The sequence below is a fragment of the Lithobates pipiens genome, unplaced genomic scaffold (genome assembly GCF_037356315.1).
Source record: "Lithobates pipiens isolate NorthernLeopardFrog02 unplaced genomic scaffold, aLitPip1_a1.2 Scaffold_22, whole genome shotgun sequence".
Classification (NCBI taxonomy): Eukaryota; Metazoa; Chordata; class Amphibia; order Anura; family Ranidae; genus Lithobates; species Lithobates pipiens.
This window is the reverse complement of record NW_027507784.1, coordinates 2143602-2168505: the sequence shown is the minus strand read 5'-3', so window position 1 is coordinate 2168505 and position 24904 is coordinate 2143602. Positions and strand designations below refer to the sequence as shown.

General features: G+C 51.3%; 1 protein-coding gene across 1 annotated transcript in view; it reads left to right on the top strand.

The window, feature by feature from the left end:
• Nucleotides 1-24904, top strand: part of LOC144000321 (integrin alpha-M-like) — a gene marked incomplete at its 5' end in the record, with an annotated part of 147868 nt that continues 122964 nt past the window's right edge. Inside the window, 5 exon segments of the mRNA XM_077494059.1 lie at nucleotides 1-49; nucleotides 8252-8322; nucleotides 16799-16916; nucleotides 22314-22444; nucleotides 22663-22808. Coding sequence (XP_077350185.1) covers nucleotides 1-49; nucleotides 8252-8322; nucleotides 16799-16916; nucleotides 22314-22444; nucleotides 22663-22808 — 515 coding nt within the window.

Sequence of the window (24904 nt, the reverse complement as noted above, 5' to 3'; positions counted from 1 at the left end):
TATCGCTGTGATCCCAAGAGCGACTGCACCGCCATCCCAGGCACCACCGGTAATTCCTTCTTCTTAATCCTCTATTAATATTACGATGGTCCTGAAGAGGCGAATCCTCCCAGCAGACGAGAGGCTATAATACGGGACAATTACAGTTGCAATAAAAAGTATGTGAACCCTTTTGGAATGATATGGATTTCGGCACAAAATGTGATCTGATCTTCATCTAAGTCACAACAATAGCCAATCACAGTCGGCTTATAACTAATAACACACAAAGAATTAAATGTTACCAGGTTTTTATTGAACACACCATGTAAACATTCACAGTGCGGGTGGAAAAAGTATGTGAACCCGTAGACTAATGAGATCTCCAAGAGCTAATTGGAGTGAGGTGTCAGCCAACTGGAGTCCAATCAATGAGATGAGATTGGAGGTGTTGGTTGCAGCTACCCTGCACTATAAAAAAAAAACACACACCAGTTCTGGGTTTACTTTTCACAAGAAGCATTGCCTGATGTGAATGATGCCTCGCACAAAAGAGCTCTCAGAAGACCTACGATTAAGAATTGTTGACTTGCATAAAGCTGGAAAGGGTTATAAAGTATCTCCAAAAGCCTTGCTGTTCATCAGTCCACGGTAAGACAAATTGCCTATAAATAGAGAAAGTTCAGCACTGCTGCTACTCTCCTTAAGAGTGGGCGTCCTGTAAAGGTGACTGCAAGAGCACAGCGCAGACTGCTCAATGAGGGGAAGAAGAATTCTAGAGTGTCAGCTAAAGACTTACAAAAGTATGTGAACCCTTGGATTTAACCCCTTCCCGCTAAGCGTACGCAGATGTGCTTCCTTGGCTTCCGGGGGGTATACCGGGATGATGCCCCGCACCTGCGGTACCGTTTTTTCCAGCAGTCGACTGGCTATCCAGCCATAACAACCGATGTGGCTAAAACCTCCCGCCGTGTCCCCACCTCCCGCCGCTGTTACCGGTGCTCCCGCTCGATCGGGAGCACCGATTCCACATCCGCTGCCTCCGGCTGCTGGGCAGGGACTGGAATGAGACGCCGTAAGCGGCTTCATTCCAGTCTCCTCATCGTAAACACAGAAGCGACGTCATGACGTCACTTCCCGTTTACTCGGCTGCCAATGGCGCCGGTTTTAAAAAAATATCCGGTATTCAGAATCGCCGTTTTCGGCGATCTGAATACATTGAAGTGTAAAGGAGGGGTGGGGGGTCTTTTTAGATCCCCGATCCCTCCATAAAGAGGACCTGTCACCGCCTATTACTGTCACAAGGGATGTTTACATTCCTTGTGACAGCAATAAAAGTGATCAAATTTTTTATTTATTTTTTAAAACAATTTAGTCATTTTAAAATAAATAAAAAAATAATAATAATTTTTAAAGCGCCCGCCGTCCCCCACGAGCTCGCGAAGCAAAGAAAACGCACACGGAAGTCGCGCCTGCATATGTAAACAGTGTTCAAATCACACATGTGAGGTATCGCCGCGATCGTCAGAGCGAGAGCAATAATTCTAGCACTAGCCCTCCTCTGTAACGCTAACCTGGTAACCGTAAAAAAAAAAGCGTTGCCTATTGAGATTTTCAGGTACCGTACTTTGTCGTCAATCCACGAGTGCGTGCAATTATAAAGTGTGACATGTTTGGTATCGATTTACTCGGCGTAACGTTATCTTTCACATTATGCAAAAAAAAAATGGGCTAATTTTACTGTTTCGTTTTTTTTTAATTCATGGAAGTGTCCCTTTTCCCCAAAAAGTTGTGTTTAAAACACCGCTGCGCAAATACCGTGCGACATAAAATATTGCAACAATCGCCGTTTTATTCTCTAGAGTCTCTGCTAAAAAATATATATAATGTTTGGGGGTTCCAAGTAATTTTCTAGCAAAAAATATGGATTTTAACTTGTAAACACCAAATTCCAAAAATAGGCTTAGTCATGAAAGGGTTAATAACTGGTTGAACCTCCTTTTGGCAGCAATAACTTCAACCAAACGTTTCCGGTAGTTGCAGATCAGACGTGTCACGACGGTCAGGAGTAATTCTTCACCATTCCTCTTTACAGAACTGTTTCAGTTCAGCAATATTCTTGGGATGTCTGGTGTGAATCACTTTCTTGAGGTCATGCCACAGCATCTCAATGGGGTTGAGGTCGGGACTCTGACTGGGCCACTCCAGAAGGTGTATTTTCTTCTGTTTAAGCAATTCTGTTGTTGATTTACTTCTATGCTTTGGGACGTTGTCCTGCTGCAACACCCATCTTCTGTTGAGCTTCAGCTGGTGGACAGATGGCCTTAAGTTCTCCTGCAAAATGTCTTAATAACTTGGGAATTCATTTTTCCTTCGATGATAGTAATCCGTCCAGGCACCGACGCAGCAAAGCAGCCCCAAACCATGATGCCCCCACCACCATACTTCACAGTTGGGATGAGGTATTGATGTTGGTGTGCTGTGCCTCTGTCAGGGAATTATTAGACCAGACTGTGTGGACTGCACAGAGGAAACCCAGAACGCATGTGAGTGAAATAACAAAGTGTTTATTATAAATAAAAGGAAAGTGAAAACAAACAGTGCACTACCAACCACAACAAGTAATATATATATATATATATACAATAAATGGGAACAACCAGAGACGTCAACGAAAGTCAGGCCGAGGTCATACACTGGGGAATCAGTAGATGGGTAAGGACGGATGGATGGGCTGCAGAGCAGGGATCTAGGTAGCAGGAGACAAGAGGGACAGGTCCAGGATGGGCTCAGAATCGGGAAGGAACAGGTCAGGTAGATACAAGGTCCAGGTTCAGGTTCCAAGGTTCAGGGCACATGGAGAGAGCAATACCAAGGCAAGCATGTTAGGGCTTGCCGGGTATTTATAAGACTACCGATGATTACTTTTGTAAGTCTTTAGCTGACACTCTAGGACTCTTCTTCCCCTCATTGAGCAGTCTGCGCTGTGCTCTTGCAGTCATCTTTACAGGACGCCCCCCTCCTAGGGAGAGTAGCAGCAGTGCTGAACTTTCTCCATTTATAGACAATTTGTCTTACTGTGGACTGATGAACAGCAAGGCTTTTGGAGATACTTTTATAACCCTTTCCAGCTTTATGCAAGTCAACAATTCTTAATCGTAGGTCTTCTGAGAGCTCTTTTGTGTGAGGCATCATTCACATCAGGCAATGCTTCTTGTGAAAAGAAAACCCAGAACTGGTGTGTGTGTGTTTTTTTATAGGGCAGGGCAGCTGAAACCAACACCTCCAATCTCATCTCATTGATTGGACTCCAGTTGGCTGACACCTCACTCCAATTAGCTCTTGGAGATCTCATTAGTCTAGGGGTTCACATACTTTGTTCACCTGCACTGAGAATGTTTACATGGTGTGTTCAATAAAAACACGGTAACATTTAATTCTTTGTGTGTTAGTAGTTTAAGCCGACTGTGATTGTCTATTGTTGTGACTTAGATGAAGATCAGATCACATTTTATGACCAATTTGTGCAGAAATCCATATAATTCCAAAAGGGTTCACATAATTTTTATTGCAACTGTATATAGAAATCTATGTGCTGCATGAGATTAGATGAGACCAGTCAAGTGCAAGAAACCATAAAGGGCCCTCCTGACCTTTGGCAGAGCCCCCCCCCCCCCATGGTGGCGGAACGCCAGGGCTCAGTCACAAGTGTGATCCTTGCGACCCTGGTAGTTCCACCACTGGCGCCTGGGTGAAGATAACCGAGTTACCAACGTAAGATGTGATTGGGTATATTCCCGACCCTCATTAGAACCCAATCCTCTTCAGCATTACACAACAAGCTCAGTTGATTGGGAGTCACTACTACAAGCCGTGGTAGATAATTCCTCCAAAGGTTCCTCGTAGGTTTCGGAAATGTCCCTGGTGCCCCAATAATTTGCATACAATGCAGCCTCAGATCAGTCTAAAGGGAAGTCTTCAGCTTGTACTTACAGTAAATGAAAGGCAAGAGTAAACTTTATCATTTTTGGTAGACTTTATTGCACAACATGAAAGCTGGGAGGGGGAAGTTAAAAAAAAAACCTGGAGAAGTAAGGGGACTATTTCGGTTCTTTTGGAGAGTTACACTTCTCTAAAGCAAAGCACAGCTAGAGCTTCCTGCAAAAGAGGTCCTTTTATATCCACTGGACCTCCTAGGACTATAGGACAGCATTGGCTCCTATGTATTCTCTGTGATGGACCTCCTAGGACTATAGGACACCAGAGGTCCCTGAGTATCTCTGTGCTGGACCTCCTAGGACTATAGGACAGCATTGGTCCCTATGTATTCTCTGTACTGGACCTCCTAGGACTATAAGACAGCAGAGGTCCCTGAGTATCTCTGTACTGGACCTCCTAGGACTATAGGACAGCAGAGGTCCCTGAGTATCTCTGTACTGACCTCCTAGGACTATAGTACAACAGAGGTCCCTGAGTATCTCTGTACTGGACCTCCTAGGACTATAGGACAGCAGAGGTCCCTGAGTATCTCTGTACTGGACCTCCTAGGACTATAGGACAGCAGAGGTCCCTGAGTATCTCTGTACTGGACCTCCTAGGACTATAGTACAACAGAGGTCCCTGAGTATCTCTGTACTGGACCTCCTAGGACTATAGGACAGCAGAGGTCCCTGAGTATCTCTGTACTGGACCTCCTAGGACTATAGGACAGCAGAGGTCCCTGAGTATCTCTGTACTGGACCTCCTAGGACTATAGGACAGCAGAGGTCCCTGAGTATTCTCTGTACTGGACCTCCTAGGACTATAGTACAACAGAGGTCCCTGAGTATCCTCTGTACTGGACCTCCTAGGACTATAGTACAACAGAGGTCCCTGAGTATCCTCTGTACTGGACCTCCTAGGACTATAGTACAACAGAGGTCCCTGAGTATCTCTGTACTGGACCTCCTAGGACTATAGTACAACAGAGGTCCCTGAGTATCTCTGTACTGGACCTCCTAGGACTATAGGACAACAGAGGTCCCTGAGTATCCTCTGTACTGGGCCTCCTAGGACTATAGGACAGCAGAGGTCCCTGAGTAACCTCTGTACTGGACCTCCTAGGACTATAGGACAACAGAGGTCCCTGAGTATCTCTGTACTGGACCTCCTAGGACTATAGGACAACAGAGGTCCCTGAGTATCCTCTGTACTGGACCTCCTAGGACTATAGGACAACAGAGGTCCCTGAGTATCCTCTGTACTGGGCCTCCTAGGACTATAGGACAGCAGAGGTCCCTGAGTATCCTCTGTACTGGACCTCCTAGGACTATAGTACAACAGAGGTCCCTGAGTATCTCTGTACTGGACCTCCTAGGACTATAGGACAACAGAGGTCCCTGAGTATCTCTGTACTGGGCCTCCTAGGACTATAGGACAGCAGAGGTCCCTGAGTATCTCTGTGCTGGACCTCCTAGGACTATAGAACAACATTGGCCCCTATGTATCCTCTGTACTGGACCTCCTAGGACTATAGGACAACAGAGGTCCCTGAGTATCTCTGTACTAGACCTCCTAGGACTATAGTACAACAGAGGTCCCTGAGTATCTCTGTACTGGACCTCCTAGGACTATAGGACAGCAGAGGTCCCTGAGTATCCTCTGTACTGGACCTCCTAGGACTATAGGACAACAGAGGTCCCTGAGTATCCTCTGTCCTGGGCCTCGTAGGACTATAGGACAACAGAGGTCCCTGAGTATCTCTGTACTGGACCTCCTAGGACTATAGGACACCAGAGGTCCCTGAGTATCTCTGTACTGGACCTCCTAGGACTATAGTACAACAGAGGTCCCTGAGTATCTCTGTACTGGGCCTCTTAGGACTATAGGACAGCAGAGGTCCCTGAGTATCTCTGTACTGGACCTCCTAGGACTATAGGACAACAGAGGTCCCTGAGTATCTCTGTACTGGGCCTCCTAGGACTATAGGACAACAGAGGTCCCTGAGTATCTCTGTGCTGGACCTCCTAGGACTATAGAACAACATTGGCCCCTATGTATCTTCTGTACTGGACCTCCTAGGACTATAGGACAACAGAGGTCCCTGAGTATCCTCTGTACTGGGCCTCCTAGGACTATAGGACACCAGAGGTCCCTGAGTATCTCTGTACTGGACCTCCTAGGACTATAGGACAACAGAGGTCCCTGAGTATCCTCTGTACTGGACCTCCTAGGACTATAGGACACCAGAGGTCCCTGAGTATCTCTGTACTGGACCTCCTAGGACTATAGGACACCAGAGGTCCCTGAGTATCCTCTGTACTGGGCCTCCTAATTATGCTTAAAGTACAACAATAAAAATTAAAAATTCTGGATCTGCACCATGTATAGAACATGCTGCAGCAAAATTTATAAAGAAAAAAACAAGTCAAATCCCAGGCTATTGAAAAAAGCGGTGCGCCCCCCCACCCCCCCCCCCTCCCCCAAGGTCCATACCGGACTCTTCGGGACTAGTATGGATTTGGAATTTTTTTTCTACAAACATCGTGGGGTCCCCCTCAAAATTCATACCAAACCTTTATCCATGCCTGCAGCCTGGCAGGTCAGGAAAATGGGGGAGACGAGAGAGCCCCCCCCCCCGAACCATACCAGGCCACATGCCCTCAACATGGGGAGTGGGTGCTTTGGGGCCCCATGTTGATGGGGACAAGGGTCTCTTCCCCATAACCCGGGGCTATGGTTGCCGGGGTCTGTGGGAGAGGGGCTTATCAGAAGCCCTGGAACCCCCCAGATTCCACCCCCCATGTGAATGGGGAGGGGGAACATAGTACTTTTTGACTTTTTTTTTGATGAATGGCAAAGGGTAATAAAGACAATAGACAGTTTTTGAAAAATCTTATATTAAAAAATGTAAAAATTGTGTCCCTCGATGTAAATCCATCGTCAATCATGCCAACCACCGGACCCAAGAAACAAAAAAAATTTAAATCGTTCCGCCTCCTGCCGAATGCCTCCTCTGCGCTTTAACATTTCTTATATAGGTAAGGGGCGGGGCCACCTGACTATGTCACCCAGTGGCACCGCCCCTTATTTCACAGACTGGTGCATGCTGTGGCCCCGCCCCTTACCTATATATATAAGAAATGTCAAAGCACAGAGGAGGCATTCGGTGGGAGGCCTCCCAGGAGGAGAGAGCGTTTTTTTTTTTTTCGGGTTGGCAGGCGGCGTGATTGACGATGGATTTACATCGAGGGACACCATTTTTTTTTTTTTTTAATAAAAGATTTGTCAAAGACTTGTCTTTACTATACCACTATACCCATTCACATGGGGAGGGGGTGAGATCTGGGGCCCCCCTTGTTAAAGGGGTCTCCCATATTCCAATAAGCACTTGCACCCACAGACCCTTACAAACGCAGCCCAGGGTCGTGGGGAAGAGACCCTTGTACCCATCAACATAGGGACAAGGTGCTTTGGGGTGAGGGGGGGGCAGAGCCTCACCCGTCCCAAAGTATCCACTCCCCTATGTTGAGGGCATGGGGCCTGGTAAGGTTCAGGGGGGGCACTCGCTCTCCCCCCTTTACCTGACTTGCCAGGCTGCATGCCCGGATAAGGGTCTGGTATGAATTTTGTGGGCCTGATATAGTCTCGGAGGGGGCAAAGGGCCTGATATGGACTCGGTGGGGCACGTTGTTTTTTCTTTATTCTTTTTTAATAGCACTTTTTTTTATTGTTCAGCTGTTAATGAGGAAACCCATTGACAGCTGATGGCTCATCGGTTGTTAAGGACGCTGAGGCCGGCTTCCCAGCCCCGCTCATTAACAACCAGCTTACACTGCGCCTTATTGGGCAAAGCTTTGCCAAAAGAGGGCATAGGGTGCACTGTGCAGCATTGGCAAGGTGTTGGTCGGGGTGAACCCCCTGCAAATCCGGGGGTGTTCAGCAAACGGGCAAATATTAAGCTCGAACTCATGCTCGGCCTGAACCGTTCGCCCATCCCTATATTACTCACTATGTTGCTAGAATCGGAAGACACAACATCTGCACCCGACATGCATTGTGTGTGATCCATTTTTTTTTTCTCCCACTTAGAAGGTCTTTTTCCCATCTATTGCTACAATACCTTATGATGTTCTGCCTGGTGGGTCAGATACAAGGTTTATTTTCACCATTGCTGAGGGCATCTCATCACCTTCCAAAAAACATTACATCCTACGGCACCCACCTTCTGGAGCTCCCTAAATCCATCAGACATGTGCTATTTGTGATGCATTGTATATTATGTGTATTGCAGGACCAGAGGATGGGGTGAACATGTCACTCGGACTCGCTCTGGCTGTCCAGAAGAAATCCCCGCAGTTGTTGGTAGGTCACTTTGTAGGTCTGATTCCCAGACCTCTCAGGGCGTTTGCTGAGCCCACACAGGGGGGGGGGGGGGCAGTCAAGTGGCGGTCTATGGCGGTCTATGGGGAGTCTATGTCGGTCTATGGGGAGTCTATGGCGGTCTATGGGGAGTCTATGGCAGTCTATGGGGAGTCTATGGTGGTCTATGGCGGTCTATGGGGAGTCTATGGCAGTCTATGGGGAGTCTATGGTGGTCTATGGCGGTCTATGAGGAGTCTATGGCGGTCTATGGGGAGTCTATGGCGGTCTATGGGGAGTCTATGGCGGTCTATGGGGAGTCTATGGAGGTCTATGGGGAGTCTATGGTGGTCTATGGCGGTCTATGGGGAGTCTATGGTGGTCTATGGCGGTCTATGGGGAGTCTATGGCAGTCTATGGGGAGTCTATGGCGGTCTATGGGGAGTCTATGGTGGTCTATGGCGGTCTATGGGGAGTCTATGGCAGTCTATGGGGAGTCTATGGCGGTCTATGGGGAGTCTATGGTGGTCTATGGCGGTCTATGGGGAGTCTATGGCGGTCTATGGGGAGTCTATGGCGGTCTATGGGGAGTCTATGGCGGTCTATGGGGAGTCTATGGCGGTCTATGGGGAGTCTATGGCGGTCTATGGAGAGTCTATGGTGGTCTATGGCGGTCTATGGGGAGTCTATGGCGAGTCTATGGCGGTCTATGGGGAGTCTATGGTGGTCTATGGCGGTCTATGGGGAGTCTATGGTGGTCTATGGGGAGTCTATGGCGGTCTATGGGGAGTGTATGGCGGTCTATGGGGAATCTATGGCGGTCTATGGGGAGTCTATGGCGGTCTATGGGGAGTCTATGGCGGTCTATGGGGAGTTTATGGCGGTCTATGGGGAGTCTATGGCGGTCTATGGGGAGTCTATGGTGGTCTATGGGGAGTCTATGGCTGTCTATGGGGAGTCTATGGCGGTCTATGGGGAGTCTATGGCGGTCTATGGGGAGTCTATGGCGGTCTATGGGGAGTCTATGGGAGTCTATGGCGGTCTATGGGGAGTCTATGGCGGTCTATGGCGGTCTATGGGGAGTCTATGGCGGTCTATGGGGAGTCTATGGCGGTCTATGGGGAGTTTATGGAGGTCTATGGGGAGTCTATGGTGGTCTATGGCGGTCTATGGGGAGTCTATGACTGTCTATGGGGAGTCTATGGCGGTCTATGGGGAGTCTATGGCGGTCTATGGGGAGTCTATGGCTGTCTATGGGGAGTCTATGGCTGTCTATGGGGAGTCTATGGGGAGTCTATGGCGGTCTATGGGGAGTCTATGGGGAGTCTATGGCGGTCTATGGGGAGTCTATGGCGGTCTATGGGGAGTCTATGGCGGTCTATGGCGGTCTATGGGGAGTCTATGTCGGTCTATGGGGAGTCTATGGCGGTCTATGGGGAGTCTATGGCGGTCTATGGGGAGTTTATGGAGGTCTATGGGGAGTCTATGGTGGTCTATGGCGGTCTATGGGAAGTCTATGACTGTCTATGGGGAGTCTATGGCTGTCTATGGGGAGTCTATGACTGTCTATGGGGAGTCTATGGCTGTCTATGGGGAGTCTATGGCGGTCTATGGCGGTCTATGGTGGTCTATGGCGGTCTATGGGGAGTCTATGACTGTCTATGGGGAGTCTATAGCTGTCTTTGGGGAGTCTATGGCGGTCTATGGGGAGTCTATGGCGTCTATGGCGGTCTATGGGGAGTCTATGGCGGTCTATGGGGAGTCTATGGCGGTCTATGGGGTGTCTATGGCGGTCTATGGGGAGTCTTTGGCGGTCTATGGGGAGTCTATGGCGGTCTATGGGGAGTCTATGGGGAGTCTATGGCGGTCTATGGGGAGTCTATGGCGGTCTATGGGGAGTCTTTGGCGGTCTATGGGGAGTCTATGGCGGTCTATGGGGAGTCTATGGCGGTCTATGGGGAGTGTATGGCAGTCTATGGGGAGTCTATGGCGGTCTATGGGGAGTCTATGGCGGTCTATGGGGAGTCTATGGCGGTCTATGGGGAGTCTATGGTGGTCTATGGGGAGTCTATGGTGGTCTATGGCGGTCTATGGGGAGTCTATGGCGGTCTATCGGGAGTCTTTGGCGGTCTATGGGGAGTCTATGGTGGTCTATGGCGGTCTATGGGGAGTCTATGACTGTCTATGGGGAGTCTATGGCTGTCTATGGGGAGTCTATGGCGGTCTATGGGGAGTCTATGGCGGTCTATGGCGAGTCTATGGGGAGTCTATGGGGAGTCTATGGGGAGTCTATGGCGGTCTATGGCGGTCTATGGGGAGTCTATGGCGGTCTATGGCGGTCTATGGGGAGTCTATGGCGGTCTATGGGGAGTCTATGGCGGTCTATGGGGAGTCTATGGCGGTCTATGGCGGTCTATGGGGAGTCTATGGCGGTCTATGGTGAGTCTATGGGGAGTCTATGGGGAGTCTATGGCGGTCTATGGGGAGTCTATGGCGGTCTATGGGGAGTCTATGGCGGTCTATGGCGGTCTATGGCGGTCTATGGGGAGTCTATGGCGGTCTATGGGGAGTCTATGGTGGTCTATGGCGGTCTATGGGGAGTCTATGACTGTCTATAGGGAGTCTATGGCGGTCTATGGCGGTCTATGGGGAGTCTATGGCGGTCTATGGGGAGTCTATGGGGAGTCTATGGGGAGTCTATGGGGAGTCTATGGCGGTCTATGGCGGTCTATGGGGAGTCTATGGCGGTCTATGGGGAGTCTATGGCGGTCTATGGCGGTCTATGGCGGTCTATGGGGAGTCTATGGCGGTCTATGGCGAGTCTATGGCGGTCTATGGCGGTCTATGGGGAGTCTATGGCGGTCTATGGGGAGTCTATGGGGAGTCTATGGGGAGTCTATGGGGAGTCTATGGCGGTCTATGGCGGTCTATGGCGGTCTATGGGGAGTCTATGGCGGTCTATGGCGGTCTATGGCGGTCTATGGCGGTCTATGGGGAGTCTATGGCGGTCTATGGGGAGTCTATGCGGTCTATGGAGAGTCTATGCGGTCTATGGAGAGTCTATGGCGGTCTATGGCGGTCTATGGAGAGTCTATGGCGGTCTATGGCGGTCTATGGGGAGTCTATGGCGGTCTATGGCGGTCTATGGGGAGTCTATGCGGTCTATGGAGAGTCTATGCGGTCTATGGAGAGTCTATGCGGTCTATGGAGAGTCTATGCGGTCTATGGAGAGTCTATGGCGGTCTATGGGGAGTCTATGGCGGTCTATGGGGAGTCTATGGTGGTCTATGGCGGTCTATGGGGAGTCTATGGCGGTCTATGGGGAGTCTATGGCGGTCTATGGCGGTCTATGGGGAGTCTATGGCGGTCTATGGCGGTCTATGGGGAGTCTATGGCGGTCTATGGTGAGTCTATGGGGAGTCTATGGGGAGTCTATGACGGTCTATGGGGAGTCTATGGCGGTCTATGGTGGTCTATGGCGGTCTATGGGGAGTCTATGGCGGTCTATGGGGAGTCTATGGTGGTCTATGGCGGTCTATGGGGAGTCTATGACTGTCTATAGGGAGTCTATGGCGGTCTATGGCGGTCTATGGGGAGTCTATGGCGGTCTATGGCGAGTCTATGGGGAGTCTATGGGGAGTCTATGGCGGTCTATGGCGGTCTATGGGGAGTCTATGGCGGTCTATGGCGGTCTATGGCGGTCTATGGGGAGTCTATGGCGGTCTATGGCGGTCTATGGGGAGTCTATGGCGGTCTATGGGGAGTCTATGGGGAGTCTATGGCGGTCTATGGGGAGTCTATGGCGGTCTATGGGGAGTCTATGGCGGTCTATGGGGAGTCTATGCGGTCTATGGAGAGTCTATGCGGTCTATGGAGAGTCTATGGCGGTCTATGGGGAGTCTATGGCGGTCTATGGGGAGTTTATGGCGGTCTATGGGGAGTCTATGGTGGTCTATGGGGAGTCTATGGCGGTCTATGCGGAGTCTATGGTGGTCTATGGCGGTCTATGGGGAGTCTATGGTGGTCTATGGGGAGTCTATGGCGGTCTATGGCGGTCTATGGCGGTCTATGGGGAGTCTATGGCGGTCTATGGCGGTCTATGGGGAGTCTATGGCGGTCTATGGGGAGTCTATGGCGGTCTATGGGGAGTCTATGGGGAGTCTATGGGGAGTCTATGGGGAGTCTATGGCGGTCTATGGCGGTCTATGGCGGTCTATGGCGGTCTATGGGGAGTCTATGGCGGTCTATGGCGGTCTATGGCGGTCTATGGGGAGTCTATGGCGGTCTATGGGGAGTCTATGCGGTCTATGGAGAGTCTATGCGGTCTATGGAGAGTCTATGGCGGTCTATGGCGGTCTATGGAGAGTCTATGGCGGTCTATGGCGGTCTATGGCGGTCTATGGGGAGTCTATGGCGGTCTATGGCGGTCTATGGCGGTCTATGGGGAGTCTATGCGGTCTATGGAGAGTCTATGCGGTCTATGGAGAGTCTATGCGGTCTATGGAGAGTCTATGCGGTCTATGGAGAGTCTATGGCGGTCTATGGGGAGTCTATGGCGGTCTATGGGGAGTCTATGGTGGTCTATGGCGGTCTATGGGGAGTCTATGGCGGTCTATGGGGAGTCTATGGCGGTCTATGGCGGTCTATGGGGAGTCTATGGTGGTCTATGGCGGTCTATGGGGAGTCTATGGCGGTCTATGGTGAGTCTATGGGGAGTCTATGGGGAGTCTATGACGGTCTATGGGGAGTCTATGGCGGTCTATGGTGGTCTATGGCGGTCTATGGGGAGTCTATGGCGGTCTATGGCGGTCTATGGGGAGTCTATGGCGGTCTATGGGGAGTCTATGGCGGTCTATGGGGAGTCTATGGGGAGTCTATGGGGGAGTCTATGGGGAGTCTATGGCGGTCTATGGCGGTCTATGGCGGTCTATGGCGGTCTATGGGGAGTCTATGGCGGTCTATGGCGGTCTATGGCGGTCTATGGGGAGTCTATGGCGGTCTATGGGGAGTCTATGCGGTCTATGGAGAGTCTATGCGGTCTATGGAGAGTCTATGGCGGTCTATGGCGGTCTATGGAGAGTCTATGGCGGTCTATGGCGGTCTATGGCGGTCTATGGGGAGTCTATGGCGGTCTATGGCGGTCTATGGCGGTCTATGGGGAGTCTATGCGGTCTATGGAGAGTCTATGCGGTCTATGGAGAGTCTATGCGGTCTATGGAGAGTCTATGCGGTCTATGGAGAGTCTATGGCGGTCTATGGGGAGTCTATGGCGGTCTATGGGGAGTCTATGGTGGTCTATGGCGGTCTATGGGGAGTCTATGGCGGTCTATGGGGAGTCTATGGCGGTCTATGGCGGTCTATGGGGAGTCTATGGTGGTCTATGGCGGTCTATGGGGAGTCTATGGCGGTCTATGGTGAGTCTATGGGGAGTCTATGGGGAGTCTATGACGGTCTATGGGGAGTCTATGGCGGTCTATGGTGGTCTATGGCGGTCTATGGGGAGTCTATGGCGGTCTATGGGGAGTCTATGGTGGTCTATGGCGGTCTATGGGGAGTCTATGACTGTCTATAGGGAGTCTATGGCGGTCTATGGCGGTCTATGGGGAGTCTATGGCGGTCTATGGCGAGTCTATGGGGAGTCTATGGGGAGTCTATGGGGAGTCTATGGCGGTCTATGGCGGTCTATGGGGAGTCTATGGCGGTCTATGGGGAGTCTATGGCGGTCTATGGCGGTCTATGGGGAGTCTATGGCGGTCTATGGGGAGTCTATGGGGAGTCTATGGCGGTCTATGGGGAGTCTATGGCGGTCTATGGGGAGTCTATGGCGGTCTATGGGGAGTCTATGCGGTCTATGGAGAGTCTATGCGGTCTATGGAGAGTCTATGGCGGTCTATGGGGAGTCTATGGCGGTCTATGGGGAGTTTATGGCGGTCTATGGGGAGTCTATGGTGGTCTATGGGGAGTCTATGGCGGTCTATGGGGAGTCTATGGTGGTCTATGGGGAGTCTATGGTGGTCTATGGCGGTCTATGGGGAGTCTATGGTGGTCTATGGGGAGTCTATGGCGGTCTATGGCGGTCTATGGCGGTCTATGGGGAGTCTATGGCGGTCTATGGGGAGTCTATGGGGAGTCTATGGGGAGTCTATGGCGGTCTATGGCGGTCTATGGGGAGTCTATGGTGGTCTATGGCGGTCTATGGGGAGTCTATGGCGGTCTATGGCGGTCTATGGGGAGTCTATGGCGGTCTATGGGGAGTCTATGGGGAGTCTATGGCGGTCTATGGCGGTCTATGGGGAGTCTATGGCGGTCTATGGGGAGTCTATGGCGGTCTATGGGGAGTCTATGGCGGTCTATGGGGAGTCTATGGCGGTCTATGGGGAGTCTATGCGGTCTATGGAGAGTCTATGCGGTCTATGGAGAGTCTATGCGGTCTATGGGGAGTCTATGGCGGTCTATGGGGAGTCTATGCGGTCTATGGAGAGTCTATGCGGTCTATGGGGAGTCTATGGCGGTCTATGGGGAGTTTATGGCGGTCTATGGGGAGTTTATGGCGGTCTATGGGGAGTCTATGGCGGTCTATGGGGAGTCTATGCGGTCTATGGAGAGTCTATGCGGTCTATGGAGAGTCTATGCGGTCTATGGGGAGTCTATGGCGGTCTATGGGGAGTCTATGCGGTCTATGGAGAGTCTATGCGGTCTATGGGGAGTCTATGGCGGTCTATGGGGAGTTTATGGCGGTCTATGGCGGTCTATGGGGAGTCTATGGCGGTCTATGGGGAGTCTATGGGGAGTCTATGGCGGTCTATGGCGGTCTATGGGGAGTCTATGGTGGTCTATGGCGGTCTATGGGGAGTCTATGGCGGTCTATGGCGGTCTATGGGGAGTCTATGGCGGTCTATGGGGAGTCTATGGGGAGTCTATGGCGGTCTATGGCGGTCTATGGGGAGTCTATGGCGGTCTATGGGGAGTCTATGGCGGTCTATGGGGAGTCTATGGCGGTCTATGGGGAGTCTATGGCGGTCTATGGGGAGTCTATGGCGGTCTATGGGGAGTCTATGCGGTCTATGGGGAGTCTATGGCGGTCTATGGGGAGTTTATGGCGGTCTATGGAGAGTCTATGCGGTCTATGGAGAGTCTATGCGGTCTATGGAGAGTCTATGCGGTCTATGGGGAGTCTATGGCGGTCTATGGGGAGTCTATGCGGTCTATGGAGAGTCTATGCGGTCTATGGAGAGTCTATGCGGTCTATGGGGAGTCTATGCGGTCTATGGGGAGTCTATGCGGTCTATGGGGAGTCTATGGCGGTCTATGGGGAGTTTATGGCGGTCTATGGGGAGTTTATGGCGGTCTATGGGGAGTCTATGCGGTCTATGGAGAGTCTATGCGGTCTATGGGGAGTCTATGGCGGTCTATGGGGAGTTTATGGCGGTCTATGGGGAGTTTATGGCGGTCTATGGAGAGTCTATGCGGTCTATGGAGAGTCTATGCGGTCTATGGAGAGTCTATGCGGTCTATGGGGAGTCTATGGCGGTCTATGGGGAGTCTATGCGGTCTATGGAGAGTCTATGCGGTCTATGGAGAGTCTATGCGGTCTATGGGGAGTCTATGGCGGATTATGGAGAGTCTATGCGGTCTATGGAGAGTCTATGCGGTCTATGGGGAGTCTATGGCGGTCTATGGGGAGTTTATGGCGGTCTATGGGGAGTCTATGCGGTCTATGGAGAGTCTATGCGGTCTATGGGGAGTCTATGGCGGTCTATGGGGAGTTTATGGCGGTCTATGGGGAGTTTATGGCGGTCTATGGGGAGTCTATGGCGGTCTATGGAGAGTCTATGCGGTCTATGGGGAGTCTATGGCGGTCTATGGAGAGTCTATGCGGTCTATGGAGAGTCTATGCGGTCTATGGGGAGTCTATGCGGTCTATGGAGAGTCTATGCGGTCTATGGGGAGTCTATGGCGGTCTATGGCGGTCTATGGCGGTCTATGGGGAGTTTATGGCGGTCTATGGCGGTCTATGGGGAGTTTATGGCGGTCTATGGCGGTCTATGGCGGTCTAGGCTGAGGTTTTCTTGGCCGGCCATTGCAGTGGGTCATTCTCTGTGATGATGAACCTAAAATCCACCAACACAGCTTTCCAGGTCAGCGATTTCCTATACATGGGGAGCCCTCTGCTCCAACCATTCATCGGGGGGGAGGGGGGGGGGGGATCGTTTTATTTTTCCGGTTTGCCTATATTTACCCATTTTTGCTACAATCCAACTCAACAATTTTTCAACTCTTTATGGACTGAAGACATTTTCTTCTGGATTCTGCAAGCGGTCATGTAGGTTTGATATTCCTAGTCGGGGGAGTTCATAGTTCAGGTCTTTGTTGGCCTCGCCTTGGGTGGTGGAAAGAACAGCACATTGGGTAAATATTTCGGAGGAGCGTATGGATGGAATGTATATATTATAATAATCGACTTTCCTGTCTATTACAGGCTTGTGGGCCAACCCTTCAGAGAGTGTGCGGAGAGAATGTGTATGTTAATGGCCAGTGCTACCAACTAGACCTGGGCAGCCGGAAACCCCAGAATACACTGCCGGCTTCTCTACCAGGTAATCCTTGCACCATATTCAATGGCCTCAGCTGGACCTCCACGATGAAGACATGTTTCCTGCACACTGTGAGCTCTTCATGGTAGACAGTACCTACACAACCCTCCAGTGATTGTTGTATCTACTGAGAACCTGCAGACAATGATGTAGAGCAACCCCCATCATTTTCACTGGTTCTCCCCCAAACAGTACAGAGGCCACCATCCACCTAAGCAACAGTCCATTCACTGTGGCTCCAATCAACTGTGTAGAGCGGCAATCCCCAACCTACCCAGCACCGGGGGCCGGCCACTTGGAAGTGAACCCCTCCACATACTGGGGAGGGGGGCATGTGGTTATTTTTGTGGCGGTTGCAGCCTGTCATGTGGGGGCTACGGGAGATTTGTAGCTTGTCAGCTGGAGGGGGGGGGTGCACTCTGTCACCTGGGGAGATGCAGCTTATAACTTCGGGGGAGGGGGTTGTGGTGGTTCAGCCTGTCACCTTGGGGGGGAATGCAGCTTATCACCCAGGGGATGTATATGGTGGTTGCAGCAGGTCGCCTGGGGGGGGGGGGGTGCAGCCTGAGTCTCTATTAGATACTGGCCCTGGCCCTGCTTTATGAAAACGGAGAAGGAAGGGAGTAATGGTGCCAGGAAAAGGGAGGGGGCACCCTCTGATGGTTGGAGGGTGGCAGTGCAGGTTGTGTTGGATTGCTCTGCCTGCCGCCAACCCCTGCCCCGCAGCTTGGCACCCAGCAGGCCTGGGGGATGGGGACCTCTGATCTAGGGCATGTCTTTTTGTGATTTATTGCCTGTACACTGGTACAGAGTTTGGGGCATTGGAAATTTCAAAACGGCTAGCAATATCAATGAGAGGACCTTCTAAACCAGTGATTCTCAACCAGGGTTCCTCCAGAGGTTGTAGGGGTTCCTTCAGCAATGGGAAATTTCTGCTTCTCAGATAAGTTCCCACCGACACCATTGATCTTTTTAGTTATCTGTAAGGAGGTAATTCTTCCCAATGACCACAAGTGTAAGGACCATTCTTCCCAATGACCACAAGTGTGAGGACCATTCTTCCCAATGACCACAAGTGTGAGGACCATTCTTCCCAATGACCACAAGTGTAAGGACCATTCTTCCCAATGACCACAAGTGTGAGGACCATTCTTCCCACTGACCACAAGTGTGAGGACCATTCTTCCCACTGACCACAAGTGTGAGGACCATTCTTCCCAATGACCACAAGTGTGAGGACCATTCTTCCCAATGACCACAAGTGTAAGGACCATTCTTCCCAATGACCACAAGTGTAAGGACCATTCTTCCCAATGACCACAAGTGTAAGGACCATTCTTCCCACTGACCACAAGTGTGAGGACCATTCTTCCCAATGACCACAAGTTTAAGGACCATTCTTCCCAATGACCACAAGTGTAAGGACCATTCTTCCCAATGACCACAAGTGTAAGGACCATTCTTCCCAATGACCACAAGTGTAAGGACCATTCTTCCCACAGACAACAAGTGTGAGGACCATTCTTCCCAATGACCACAAGTGTAAGGACCATTCTTCCCAATGACCACAAGTGTAAGGACCATTCTTCTCAATGACCACAAGTGTAAGGACCATTCTTCTCAATGACCACAAGTGTAAGGACCATTCTTCTCAATGACCACAAGTGTAAGGACCATTCTTCCCAATGACCACAAGTGTAAGGACCATTCTTCCCAATGACCACAAGTGTAAGGACCATTCTTCCCAATGACCACAAGTGTAAGGACCATTCTTCCCACTGACCACAAGTGTGAGGACCATTCTTCCCAATGACCACAAGTGTAAGGACCATTCTTCTCAATGACCACAAGTATAAGGACCATTCTTCTCAATGACCACAAGTGTAAGGACCATTCTTCTCAATGACCACAAGTATAAGGACCATTCTTCTCAATGACCACAAGTGTAAGGACCATTCTTCTCAATGACCACAAGTGTAAGGACCATTCTTCCCAATGACCACAAGTGTAAGGACCATTCTTCCCAATGACCACAAGTGTGAGGACCATTCTTCCCAATGACCACAAGTGTAAGGACCATTCTTCCCAATGACCACAAGTGTAAGGACCATTCTTCTCAATGACCATCACACTAATGTATCATGAGTTGTAGAGTTCTAATTTTTAACAGGGGTTTCCTGAGACCCGGAGAACAATTTCAAGGGTTCTTCTGTGTTGAAAAGGTTGAGAAAGGCTGCTATAAACCCTCACAGCTGAGGACCATGAGGTATCTTTCTAAACAGTCTTAACGCCTTCACAGCTTAGGACTATCAGGCAACTCTCTTTGACACCTGGTTAACCTTCCCCACTGCACAGCTGTAGGTACCCAGTGCTGGAGGGCACCCTTCACAAAGCTCACAGTCCAGGGTGGGGATTGGCCAGTATCTGAGACCCAAGGAATCAGTACATGGTCATTACTTACCAGGACAGCCGATACCTCCCAGACACATCCCAGACACATCCCAGACACCTCCCAGACACATCCCAGACACCTCCCAGACACCTCCCAGACACTTCCCAGACACTTCCCAGACACCTCCCAGACACCTCCCAGACACTTCCCAGACACCTCCCAGACACTTCCCAGACACCTCCCAGACACCTCCCAGACACCTCCCAGACACTTCCCAGACACCTCCCAGACACCTCCCAGACACTTCCCAGACGCCTCCCAGACACCTCCCAGACACTTCCCAGACACCTCCCAGACACCTCCCAGACACATCCCAGACACATCCCAGACGCCTCCCAGACACTTCCCAGACACCTCCCAGACACCTCCCAGACGCCTCCCAGACACCTCCCAGACACTTCCCAGACACCTCCCAGACACCTCCCAGACACTTCCCAGACGCCTCCCAGACACCTCCCAGACACTTCCCAGACACCTCCCAGACACCTCCCAGACACTTCCCAGACGCCTCCCAGACACATCCCAGACACTTCCCAGACACCTCCCAGACACATCCCAGACACCTCCCAGACGCCTCCCAGACACCTCCCAGACACTTCCCAGACACCTCCCAGACACCTCCCAGACACTTCCCAGACACCTCCCAGACACTTCCCAGACACCTCCCAGACACCTCCCAGACACTTCCCAGACACCTCCCAGACACCTCCCAGACACCTCCCAGACACTTCCCAGACACCTCCCAGACACTTCCCAGACGCCTCCCAGACACCTCCCAGACACTTCCCAGACGCCTCCCAGACACCTCCCAGACACTTCCCAGACACCTCCCAGACACCTCCCAGACACTTCCCAGACGCCTCCCAGACACCTCCCAGACACTTCCCAGACACCTCCCAGACACATCCCAGACACCTCCCAGACGCCTCCCAGACGCCTCCCAGACACTTCCCAGACACCTCCCAGACACCTCCCCAGACGCCTCCCAGACACCTCCCAGACACTTCCCAGACACCTCCCAGACACCTCCCAGACACTTCCCAGACACCTCCCAGACACTTCCCAGACACCTCCCAGACACCTCCCAGACACCTCCCAGACACCTCCCAGACACTTCCCAGACGCCTCCCAGACGCTTCCCAGACACCTCCCAGACACCTCCCAGACACTTCCCAGACACATCCCAGACACATCCCAGACACCTCCCAGACACTTCCCAGACACCTCCCAGACACTTCCCAGACACCTCCCAGACACCTCCCAGACACCTCCCAGACACTTCCCAGACACATCCCAGACACATCCCAGACACCTCCCAGACGCCTCCCAGACACTTCCCAGACGCCTCCCAGACACTTCCCAGACACCTCCCAGACACATCCCAGACACCTCCCAGACACCTCCCAGACACCTTCCAGACACTTCCCAGACACCTCCCAGACACCTTCCAGACACTTCCCAGACACTTCCCAGACACCTCCCAGACACCTCCCAGACACCTCCCAGACACTTCCCAGACACTTCCCAGACACCTCCCAGACACATCCCAGACACCTCCCAGACGCCTCCCAGACACCTCCCAGACACTTCCCAGACACCTCCCAGACACCTCCCAGACACTTCCCAGACACATCCCAGACACATCCCGGACACATCCCGGACACCTCCCAGACACATCCCAGACACTTCTCAGACACCTCCCAGACACTTCACAGCGAGTGAAAAAAATCCTTCTCCAGACCAGATCACTTTGGTGAATCCTGCAGCCATTCCAGGTTCCTCTCAAGTCTACTTCCCCGATACCTCAGAGAGCAGCTGTCATGGTTTTGCAATAGTTTGCTTACCTGTCTCCATTTGTTCATCTCTAGAGACCAGCCGACCCTCACCTGACTGCTTTTGTAATCCATCCTCTGGCATGACTCCACCCTAGCTCCTATCAGAGAACTCTATATTAACCTGTGCACTGCAGGCCAACCCTGCTGATCAACCTTTGTGTGTTTAGCTTCCTGTTACCTGCCGTGTGCTCTTCTGTTGTTCCGTTACCGACTTTGGCGTGTCCTTGACTATCCCTGTTTGTCTGTGATCCTGACCTTTTGGCGTGTCCCTGACTATTCCTGTCTGCTTGTGGCCCCGACCTTGGCTTTGTCCCTCACCATCCCTATCCACCTGTTGCCTACTGTGGGTGTGAACTGGGGGACCCTGGGGGTCGCGACCTGGAGCCAGTTGCAGCCAAGTCCATCCTCACCACTAGAGGTGCTGGTGAACACCTACTGGCTCTTAGACTCCACGCTCCAGGGAATCTTATGCTCTAACCCCGGTGGGATCTGTCCCCCGTCTGCAGCAGTCAGCCATAGGGTCCACCAACCTTGCGGTGCACTCCTGATCCCTACGGTGTGCATCTGTCACCCCTCCTCAAGGTGACCTGACAGCAGCAATCCAAGGCTTTCTTCAGGGACAACAGCCCCCTCTAAACCTGGGAACTCTCCTTGCTGGGGAAGACAATCTCTTCAGGCCTCCAGACTATTTATCAGCTTCCCCAGACACCATCTGGACATGCCTCCCCAGGGGATTGGCTAGGCCTTGATCAATATTCAGGATAGCTATTTGAATTCTCCCTCCCTTAGCTCTAGAAACGTCTTCTAAGGGAAGACGGAAGCAATCAAACTCCCAGCCTGTGAAACACTGAACAGACCAAAGCAAACAAATCTCTGCTGCCTTGCAGATGAAGCCATTATTTACCTAGCAGCCTACACTAGGAGGGGGGCGCTACACTGGGTATGTACAAAGAGATCAGAATGATGATCAGGCTCATCCAATAAAACACAACCTCGGGTCATGGCACAACTATCCATCCTGGTATCAGTTCCTGTGGGTTATATTGTAGGTCGGGGTTTTCTTTCACACCTGTGTCTGTGGAGCCCTCATTGCCCTTCTCTGTGTCTCTGCAGAGTGTAAGCTTTCCAGCCTGGATATCGTCTTCCTGATCGATGGATCCGGCAGTGTTGCTGGCAGAGACTTTAGAAAAATGTTAACTTTTGTGTCTACGGTTATGAGATCTTTCAGCAAGACGGACACCCAGGTAATCCCCTCTCCATGCTGCAATAATCAGCGCAATGTCTATAATGTAATATAATGCAGTGTGGGAAAAATACGTCTTACAGACGGCTGATAATGTTGCAATAATCAGTGTTTTATATGTAATATAGTAATACAGTGCGAAAAAAAAAAGAAAATAACTTCTTTTCAAGTGACCGATCATTTTTCCATTTCTGCCCCCTCCATCTTTCCTCTCCCCAGTTCGCCCTCATGCAGTATTCCAGCGATTTTAAGACACACTTTGATTTCCGAAGATTTTCTTTAGTAAGAGACCCGACAGTTCTGACCTCAGACATCAGTCAAATGAATGCTCGAACCAGAACTCCGACGGCCATCCACAAAGTAACGTAAGTATTCCACCCTATCCCCAAAAACCAGGACAGAGACCTTCTGGACTAATAATATATATCCCTCAGGAGCCAGGGGTGCGAATGGTAAAATGTAGTGCTGCTTGTTCCGTGTATAGATGAGGGGTAGACTGGTAGGTTGGCAGATACCACAAGAATATGGCTTCAGAATATCAGCATATTCACCCTGGGGACCACAAGTCCCAACACCTGGAGAGCGGGCAGTGATGGCGCTGATGATGATACCTTTAGGTGCTCAGTCATATCCCAGCCGCTGTGCCTAGGCACATACTGAAGGATGTAGAGGCCAACATACATTGGGGACATGTACCCAGGAGACTCAGCACTCGACAATTGGACCTCCAGTGTTTGGATCTGTCCATTTTACTTGTCTGTAGCACTGCCCCCCGAGGGGGTTTACTGAGTATAATCTCCTCTTGGCCTCCCTCTGATTATCCTGTAGCCAGGCACTTGGGTATTTTCTCACTTTCACCTGCACACTTTTCCGCTCGTTATCCAATGACCAGTCTAGGGCATTTGTTTTTTTTTTATATTTATTGGTAGAACTTGGGTAGGAGAAGGGATTAGTGGAATACGTCAGCTTGAACTATGCATAGATGAGGACAACCTCTCACTGGACCCCATTAAATTGATTTGAATAGCAGACCCCCTGCTGGACCACACTATAGCTTTGTGGACAAATAATTCCTTTGTTTGCTCTGGTAGCAGACTCAATGCACCACTCTTTTTCGGGACACTCACTAGTATCCACTTTGGCTGACGCCCGTCCACTGACTTTACTAGCTTGAAGTGTTGGCCCTCACAGAACAGGCCCCTAGACGCAGGTCTGTACTCACAGTGGCTAGGAACAGATCCTTCTAGACGCATCTCCCTCCTATTCAGATCCACAGGACATCTGCGGTGCAGCTTCTGCAGCTCCAGCCCTCAGGTCAACCACCTGACCAGGCATGGCAGCCTGTACAGAGGAAGGGAAGCAGCCCCCTCCCTCTGGGGACCCCACTCTCCAGCCAAAGACCCAAGCACATGTGCCCTAGGCATATATACAGTCACCCAGCATGCCTTGAGGCACCACCCTCTGCCAATGGCTGTAACTATGCCTATGCTCCCATTTGTCAGGTTTCCTCCCACTGTCCAATATGCCCCTTCCTATTGGACCAGTGTGAAAACAGGCAGACAACATGAGCAGCATCTGAGCACACCGAGCAGACCCTACCAATGGATCCTTACTCCCTGGTAGGCAGAAAGCACCTAAAATTACTTAACAGTCCCCCTGTTAAGCAGGGAAACCCAAAACTATACTCTCTCTAGCACCTACCTAGGAGGGTGCTACATATCAAATCTAAGCATCTCCACCTCATTATTATAGTGGTAAGGGTCTATGGACTGGCTAACTGCTCCTCCCCCCACCCCAGGGCAGGACTGGGACAGAAATTTGGCCCTGGACTTCATCCAGACCGGCCCACTTACATTTTGAGTGTCCCATCAGCACCCCCTTATATCAGTGTCCCATCACCAGCCCCCTTACATCAGAGTGTCCCATCAGCAGCCCCCTTGCATCAGAGTGTCCCATCAGCAGCCCCCTTACATCAGAGTGTCCCATCACCAACCCCCTTACATCAGAGTGTTCCATCACCAGCCCCCTTACATCAGAGTGTCCCATCAGCAGCCCCTTACATCAGAGTGTCCCATCAGCACTCCCTAACATCAGAGTGTCCCATCAGCAACCCCCTTACATCAGAGTGTCCCATCAGCAACCCCCTTACATCAGATTGTCCCATGAGCAACCCCCTTACATCAGTGTCCCATTAGCACCCCCTTACATCAGAGTGTCCCATCAGCAGCCCCCTTACATCAGAGTGTCCCATCAGCACTCCCTTACATCAGAGTGTCCCATCACCAGCCCCCTTACGTCAGAGTGTCCCATCACCAGCCCCCTTACATCAGAGTGTCCCATCACCAGCCCACCTTACATCAGAGTGTCCCATCACCACCCCCCTTACATCAGAGTGTCCCATCACCAGCCCCCTTACATCAGAGTGTCCCATCACCAGCCCCCCTTACATCAGAGTGTCCCA